The sequence below is a fragment of the Fukomys damarensis genome, unplaced genomic scaffold (assembly GCF_012274545.1).
Source record: "Fukomys damarensis isolate Sample0158 unplaced genomic scaffold, DMR_v1.0_HiC HiC_scaffold_28, whole genome shotgun sequence".
NCBI lineage: Eukaryota > Metazoa > Chordata > Mammalia > Rodentia > Bathyergidae > Fukomys > Fukomys damarensis.
Genome location: NW_022900940.1, coordinates 38,176,408 through 38,185,605, shown reverse-complemented (window position 1 = coordinate 38,185,605; position 9,198 = coordinate 38,176,408). Strand labels below are relative to the sequence as shown.

At 40.0% G+C, this 9,198-nt stretch overlaps 1 protein-coding gene across 19 annotated transcripts in view; it reads right to left on the bottom strand.

Annotated features, from left to right (window-relative positions):
• Nucleotides 1-9,198, bottom strand: part of Erc2 (ELKS/RAB6-interacting/CAST family member 2) — a 932,060-nt gene that overhangs the window by 866,540 nt on the left and 56,322 nt on the right. For all 19 annotated transcript variants that reach the window (XR_004514630.1, XR_004514631.1, XM_033756865.1 and 16 more), the window contains exon 2: nt 7,349-8,139. Coding sequence is in view for 17 of the 19 variants with exons in the window: in XM_033756865.1 (XP_033612756.1) it covers nt 7,349-8,002 (654 nt within the window). In the remaining 2 variants the exon portion in view is untranslated. The remainder of the gene's footprint in view (nt 1-7,348; nt 8,140-9,198) is intronic.

The window sequence follows — 9,198 nt, the reverse complement described above, 5'->3', positions numbered from 1 at the left end:
AAGAATAAATAAATAAATAAATAAATAAATAAATAAATAAATAAATAACACCCTCATTAGAACCCTATAACCCAAATAAAGAAGTGCCCTATGCCTGAAGCTCAACTCTTGTTGATTCAAGGACTTTGTCAAAGTCACCACAATCTATATGAATGTTCCAGGTACTAAATGAGCATCTTAAGATATAATCTCATTCCTCTGCCACTTTAGTTTTAATTTTTATTTGCCCTGGCATTGTTTCCTCCCATTCTTCTGAATGGGTTTCTAGGAAAAGAGTGTTTCTTAAGTATTTGCCTCTGCCCAGTAAGAATTCATTTGCTACTTCTAGTTGCTCTATCTCTTCTAGCTCCCTTCACATTCTTGCTTTCCATCCTTTTTATATATCTCTTTGACAGCATTCTTAAGAAACTCTCAGGAAGCTTCTCCTTGCTACTCTCACTCTATTAGGACCTCTATTTCAACTCTGAAATCCTGTTTCCGAGGAAATCTGTTGTTTCCCCTTTATTACTGTGGACAGAGCACAGTTTTAAAGCTAAGCATATCTGAGATCAAATCCCAGCTCCACATAAATGAGGCCTCAAGCAGCAATTTAATCTCTCTACCTTATGTTTTATCTATAAAATGAAGATGCCACATGTCTTTCATAACCAGCAAATTGTTTAGCATGTAAAAAGGTACTCAAAAGTGTGTATTCCTTTCCCTTTCAAGATCAATGTTGAACATGAATAGAAACCATAAAAGTCAGTAAGTGTATATAGAAATAATAGATTTAAAAGAGATTTCATTTCCTTAATGAATTTTCCATTTTTTTACAAGAGTGATGTCCAGTTACCAAATGTCTACTTCTAAAAGAATTCAAGATAATGTGAAAATTCATGATTAGTAATCCAGGCCAATATTGGAAAAAAAGAGGAAAAAAGACATCAATGACAATTAATTGTTTCCCACACAATGATGAATCAGCTTTTAGTTTTTATGTCATCATTTTTACTAAACTACATACATCCTGATCATCACTACATAAAATGAAAGTAAAGCACTGAGTGAATGCAAAGTATAGTGAAAAATGAAGATAAAAGAACCATTTGATTAAACATAACACTGAGATTTTCTCAACCTATGTGCTGACATTCTGGGCTAGAAAATGAGAGAGACTGCCTCCTTACACACTGTAGGACTTTTACCAGCATTCACGCCAGCCATCACACCTCCTCTTCCCTCACATTCTAACAGCCAAAAATGCCTGCACATATTTCTAAATGTCCCTTGTAAATTGGCCCCAGTTGAGAACCAAGAGAAATTGTTTAAAGTATACAGCCAAGCCGGACAGTGTGTGTCCTGCCACATTTGTAAGACTGGAAGTAGCTGCCACAGTTCTTACCTCTGTCTAGCCTAGACCCTTCCTACTGAAATGCAAAATAGCCACACATCACTTCCAAGATACAGCTGAAAGCTGGCTTTGCAGAAAAACAGAGATCACTGAATACACAAGAATTCTGTTAGGCTGCCCCAGCTCTTGACTGTATTCCATACTCTGCCTTAAAACCTACTTCCCAAACTTTTCAAAATGCTTTCCACAACTTTCTGAACCTGACCTTTACAGCAGCTTTATCTGTGGTATGTGCGCTTGTGTGTGTGTTTGCGTAGCAGATTTATAATTTTCTGTATTCCTGCAAAGCCACCACTTACTGAGGCCAAATACCCACTGGGGGATGGTGGGAATTTGCGCACAGATGTCCATGGGCTCCAAAACAGCCACACAAGAGCTCCACCTGCAACTAATTATAGAAACTAAACTTGTACCCTGGCCAGAAGAGAACCTACCCCATTTGTGTTAGTCAATAAAATCACCTTGTTCCTTTTCTCCTGTCAACATAAACTTGCTTCTTAAAATTCTCTGAGATGCTGTCTATAGGGCATTTTATTAGGCAGTGAATCTTTTAAAGGTAACCACTCCCCTTGCCTTCCTCTCTCTAAGCTTGGTTTCATTAAGTACCTTTGGCACAGTCAGACTAAAATAATCTGTTAGTTAAATAGTCTGAAATGTTTTCTTTGGTTTCCTATGGGCTATTTTGAGCCCATCGCACAAATAAAGTGATCCAGAGGAAAAAATAATATCAGGTCAAAATCATTTAAACATCCCAAGGTCTGGCATACAGAAGTGCTTCTTTTCCTCCCATGAGCCACATCTTTCAGGAAAAAAAAAATCTTGGAATAAAAAAGTTTACTAATGTGGTGCACATGGCTAATTCTAGGGCTGACTGCAATAGATTTGTAAGGCAAAAAACAGTTGGCATCTGTGACAAAGATGTAAAGTTTGCTTCAAATCATTCTCCTACATTCTAACACACAAAGAAACTGGCAGCTGGCTCTGCACCATATCATCCATCTTTAGAACCAAAGAAGTTCCCTCCTTTCTTTGAGAGGCACTTAAAACTGTAGTTTTGTCTAAGTAGGTCATTGCCTAACTCCACACCAAAGCATTCCCAGTTTTCTGAAAAGGTAAACAAAAGGTACTAAGAAAGAATATTTCAAGGTAGGGTAGATACACTATTTTTGTCCCTGTAAGATTGGCATTCCCACTTATGCTGTGGTGCTAAACTATATTATCCATTTCTAAATCCAAGTACCTATTTGACATCAGCAAAAATACCAACACTCACATTTTGACTCAGAATTAAAATGATGAAACTTACAAACAGATGCAATGTATTGTTGAATGGAACAAAATGCCCAACCAACAGTGACTGAAACAACTAGGGACTTATTTTCTCAAATGACTAGAAGTTTGAGGGCAAGTGCTGAGAGATGGAGAGGCATATGTCTCTGTGCTTGTCTTGTTCTTTATTCCATGTTTACAATATGGCTGACATGACTCCAGGCATCGTGTGAGCACTCAAGACAGGAAGAAAGAGAAAGGAACATTGCTGATATTTATCTGTTTTACTGTAAAGACTTAATTTTCACTTGATTACCACTATAAAGACCCTATTTCTAAATGAGTTCACATTCTGAGATACTAGGGGTAAAAATCCAAAATATCTTTCAGGGGGAGATTTAATCCAAAACAAATACACTATGAATTTCTGGACTGGCATTTCCCATATGAGTTTTAAGTTTATTTGACCACAAAAACCCCCTTCGGAAAGCATTTGTTCCCCTGGACACACTTAGAAATGCTGCTTTTGAGGGAATCCACTGCTCTCAGATTTATAGTAGAAAGAAGGGATCACAGAAGACAGGTTTCACTGAGTAGTGAGTGTATCCATGTTAGCCCATTTCCTCTTGCTGTAACAAAATACTGGAGGCAGGGTATGTCATAAAGAAAATAAGTTTATTTAGCTCACAGTTCTGAAGACCCAAGAGCAGGACGCTGGCTCATGGTGAGGACCCTGCTGCAGATGACAGCACAATGCAAGTGCACATACAGAGTGACGAGCGGACACATGCAAAGTAGACCAAAGTCCCAGAGGTCACCTTGCCTTCTAACACTCTGCTCTCGCAACAATTGATCCAGTTCCTCTAGATCCACCTCATTTCCACAAGACCTAATCCAGTCTCGAGAGAAACTAGATCTTAAGAAAGACATTAATCCATTCATGAGGGTACAGCCTATGACCTAATTATCTCTTCAAGATCCTACCACCACTCAGCATGGTTATGTTGGGGAACAAGCTTCTAGCACATGAACCTTTGGGGGAAAACCACATCTGAACTATAACAACATCCAAGTCCACTCACAAATCTGAGGAAAATCCAACACTCCTCACCTTGGCCCTTATTCCACAAGGTGACCGCAACTGAACGTGACTCATGCAGTTGCCTCACCACATTCTCAACAGGATAAAGTACATTTTTCTTAGCAGTGCTGGGAATTATTAAGCCCAGGGCTTCACAGATGCTAGGCAACTGCTCTCTACAACAGAGCTACACTATCAGCCCTTGGATAAAATAAACTCTATCACTACTGCAACTGGTACAACTCATCAAATCTGGACACTTACAATAAAATGAGTATTTCAGAAAAGAGCTGAACGACCCATGTTGAAATGGCCCTGCCATGATACAAATAAAAGAAATAATAATTTAAAAAACACAGGAACATGATCCCTAACTTTCAGGCTCAAAATAAAGATTAGTGAACCATATGTTGAAACTGGATCAAAACTTAATAATTATATTAATATTGATTTAGAGGAGATTCGTTTCTATTGTGTTAAGCCAGAAATAGAAATTATCATATAACCATTGCTTAGAAGCTGTAACATTCCCAGACAGGTTTATTTACACTTCTTAGGTTACATTTCCCAGTGACCTTGTCCCATTTCTGCACAAGGAGGGTAAATATTAGATCTAGTGCAGTCTCCTAGTGTGTGATGCTATTTATATTTCTGCAGAGCCTTGGCTACCCATGCACAGCCTAGGAAAATCTCTAAAAATTGCTTGATGAATATCTAAGTTGGGGAAAATTCCATTAAAAATACCAAGTTAGTAGTTGCACAACAATATCCATGAACGTGAAAAGTTAGTGACTTCTATGCACCAAACTGTTAAGATAAAATCCTCATAAAGCTTCTGCTTGTTCAGTTGGTTTTCAAGATGGAGACATGCTATGTTGTTCTTTAGCCTAGTCTGAAACTCGTGGTTCTTCTTCCTCATTCTCCAAAGTAACTGGGACTACAAGAACATGCTACCACACCCAGCTCCTTATGAGCTTCCTGAAAATTCACTGTCTACTCTGTTTTCTCTATCTCCATTACACTGGTACATAGAAAGGAGCTGTAAGGGAAACATAAATCCGTATTCTTTTGGAGAAAATCCGGTTACTTTATTTCTTCGCAATCACATCCAGCAACACCACAGGCCAGTGATGATAAGCCATTTAGAGGCTTTTAATAACAACAGTTAGCTGTGGCACACGTGCCATAAGTTTGCCACCACTGCCACAGGCCACCAAAGATAGTAAGAAGGCTTTCTCATGTGGCAGTAAGACATTCATTCCTAATATTTTAATCACATCTCTCTCCAGATCAACTACCGGTGTGACCTTGAGAACACGGGCTATGGGCTACGCATTCATGTCACCCCAAAGAATAAACTGTCCATAATACTGAGCTCTGTTCTCCTCCAGTTCAACAAGGGACATCATAACACCTCTGTGTCTTTATGAGATGTGATCAAAAACACAGGGAATGCTTCTTCAGAGTACCACTGAATAAAAGGCAGGCTTGTAAAGACATTATGGTATGTCTTCCCCTACCTAATTTACTGGATCTGGCATTACGCAACTTCTGGCCTTTCACCAAGATCACAATGACCATGAAAGGCAAATGCCGTGAAATGAGTCAGGACAGTAAGGCAGCCACGACAGCACAACTACAAACACTCACGGAAAAGGACTTCCAGAGCTGCTTCAGAAAGTCACAAGAATGATGGAATAAATGTGTTCACAGTGACAGAGAATATCTTAAGGTGGATGTGTGGCAATGTGTCTTTTACTGTAATACGTTTTTTAAATGTAATCATTCACCATATTTTTCAATCACATCACAGCCATGTGTCACTGGGGATCTGTGCCTAAAAACAATGACAGAAGCACCGGATAAACGTCGTTTTGGAGCTGACACGTTAGAGAACAGCTTTCAAATATCTGCCACTGCTTGTACCATTCCTAAACTGCTTTAACTAATTTCCAAATGACTAAAAGTAGGAGAAACCAATACAGAACAGAGAGGAAATGCGCATTACCATACCAGGTCTACAAGGAGTCCGTACACTAGCAAAATCAGAAAAACAGCAGAAACGGTAGTGAAAAGCATTAATTTGATTTAAGAGTAAAGAACAAAGATTTCTTTCCAACTAAAAATTCACATTTCCACATTTAAGAATTAGCAATGCCTCTGTCAGAAAATCAAAGGGACAAAGTGATTGTTTTCTGCACATGAAAGGAGAACAAAGGGCAAAGTTTTGCTTCCATGGGCACTGGGCTCCAAAGAAGTGGTAGCCAGGGAAACAGGAAGGTCAGCGGATGACCCCAAGAAAGGTAGAGCACTGCGGTAGACCAACTGGCACAGAATCACCATTAGCCAAGTTAGAGGATCTCAAATTTCTATACGAGAGCTGGGGATTTAGCTCAGTGGCGCTATGCCTGCCTGGCAAGCAAAGGTCCTGAGTTCGATTCACAGTACAAAAAAATTCTATAGGAAATTAAATATATGAGAATTCTTAAGCTAACAGCACAACACCCTCTACTCCCATCTCTTTGCCTTTCTCTCAGCACCAGTGAGAGGTGAAGCTGGGATTTAAAGCCAGTTTGTATCTCACTCCAAACCTTATATGAAAATAGTAGCATATAAAATGGTTAGAAATTAAAAACTGAGACTGGAAGGGAAGGAGCAGGAAGAGATGCTAAAGAGGCCACAAACAGAAGGGAACAGCATGAGCAAATGCTTGCAGTACGAAACCTCAGGTGTCTACAGGAATTGCCAAGTGGTAGTGCTGGTAGCACAGACAGAAGGCGGTAGTATGAGATAAGCCCGGAAAAGCGAGACCAGGCCTTCCAGTAGAAGGCGATGCAGGCTCAGTCAAGGAGGCAGACCTCATCCTGAAGACAAGGAGTACTCACTGACACCTTGAAAGCAGGGAAAGGCACAAGTGCAGGTAGGCTCTGGGGAACTAATCTTGCTATGACATGGAAGATGGACCAAAGAGTGAGAAGGTACCCATTGCTTCTCGGCCTTTTGGTTAACATCAAGTGTAGTAAGAAGGTACCTTGCACAGAGCAGATGACTAATATTCAATAGATAAAGGCAGAAACACCAGGTTAAATTTATTGTGTCATTCTAACATGGTATCAAGCCTATTCTACCAATCTGACTTCATATCATTTAGTTGGCTACTTAGAGAACAAACTTCACTCACTCTAGAAGGAAATACTGCTGCTGGTGCTTCAACAACAATCAACAAAATCAATGAACTAGTCAAATGTGCCCCTCGGTGTTACTGCTAAAGTGTTTGCTCTTGCAGAGATTGACATTTTCCTCTTCTATTCAGAGAGAGGTGCATCTGAATTGCTGTTCCAGCTGCTGAAAAAGAAAATAAAATTAATCTCGTACAAAAAGTCAGCCATGATCTTCTGCCACTTCTGCAACTATGTGAAAAGGTTATTGGAAATAAGAAAACACGAGCTGTAACTTCATATGTCCTATGTCCATGTGTAGCACCCAAGTCAAATATATATTAAGCTAGAACCTTCTTTCTTCTGCACAGGTTCTGGAATCATCTGCAAAGCACCAACTACTCAGTCAGAAGTCAAGGCTGGAAAATACTGAGTTGAGTCGTAACATACCTGATTTTCTTCATGAGAAACCCTCATCTGCTCCTTAAGGACTGACATCCGGGCTGCCTCTTCTTTCCTCAACACTCTCTCCTTCTTAAGCTCAGGACTCCAGAAAGTCTTGATGCTATTCATGGAAGATCCCAGCTTGCTGTCCTTGATGTCTAGCTCTTTCCGGAGGAGGTCATTCTCTCTCTGGAGTTCCTTCAGCTGGGCTTGAAGATCTAACATTGTGCTATCTCTTACCTGCCTCAACATGGAGGGGACCTGGTGGTGATGGTGGTGGGATGAGCCAGTCAGACCATGTTGATCTGTGTACGAAAGGACATCTGTGTGGGAAAGTCCCGCAGAAGCAATATTGGGACTGCTCCCCATGGCTGTAACTCGGCCTCCATATACAGCTCGATTGGTGGCCCTGCCCAGAGTCATGGTACCCTTTGGGTAAGTTGTTGAAGCCACTCCCTCATGATCACTCAGGTACATGGGTCCAGATGTAGCATACGCCGCATTAAGGGACTGGATATTCTCCATAGACAGAGTCTTGCCTGCTCCCCCCCCTCCCCCACTACTCGTTCTTCGGTGGCCCAAACGAGGAGACCTTGGCAAACGTGGTGATCTGGAAGGGCTGCCTTCTAGACTGGTGATTGTTCTTGCACTGCCATACATTTTTCCTCTATTATGAGGTGCTACTAAAGAGAAGAAATACTATGCTCAGTCGAAGTTTAAGCCAATATTTCCAATGTTGGGTGATTTCTTACTGCATTCTTTTCAGGCTGTCCCACAAAATAACTCCAATCAGAGATCTGAAAAATGAAAAAAGGAAATAAATAAAAATATACTCTTTATAACTCTGACTATAACTGCATTATTTTAAAATATTTAGATAGAAAAATTATGATAATGATAAATGAACAATAGATAGATGATAGAATGTCACATCCATTTTTACTTGAGAAGTAACACCAAAATTTTACTTACTATATGTAAGCTTCTTAAATAAATTCTTCCCACCACCAAAGCCCACAAATAAGGGCTAAAGTTTTCAAAGCAAAAATGATATTCTTTTTTCCTTAAGGAAACAGAGATCTCTATTTTTACTTGTGCTAAATTAGAACTGAGACTTTGAAATTTTCACCATGGAATTCCTCCATCATGGAGACCTTAGCAATAAACATACCCAAGTGCATGATCCCCACATACATGTGGCTTTACAGTGACTGACAAGTTGCTGCTTCCTAAGATGTCAAATATTTGGCAAGCATGTGGTCACTTTCCCCTCCTATATCCACTACAGTCCTCTTTTCCACTACGTTAAAAGCTCTTATTACAACTCTCTAGGTTTAACACAAGTCAATTGCAAAACAGTAGATCATGCTGGAATTCCTGGCCCTATAACCCCTAAAGAATAATAGTAGAAGGGACGGGGATTTAGCTTAGTGGTTCGGTGGCCTGCCTTGCAAGCACAAGGACCCGAGTTCAATCTCCGGTACCAAAAAAACATGAATAATAGTAGAAGCTCCTTGTCATGGTGATTCAAGTATACTGTATAGATACAGATTTTAGGTAACTGTGGTTACAGGATCATGATTATCCTTCCAATATTAGGACCAAAATGACTTTAATGGGGTGTATTATGTCCTCCTGCTCTTCCTCGTAAGGAATTATCAGTGTGATTTCTTTTCCCTCAGCTTTACAATAGAGAACAGATTTTTCCCTGGGTGTAGTGGTGCACGCCTGTAATCCCAGCACTCGGGAGGCTGAAGCAGAAGGATCACTGTGAGTTCGAAACCAGCCTGGGCTACATAGTAAGTTACAGGTCAGTCTCAACTACATATTGAGACCCTGTTTGAAAAAAAAAAAAA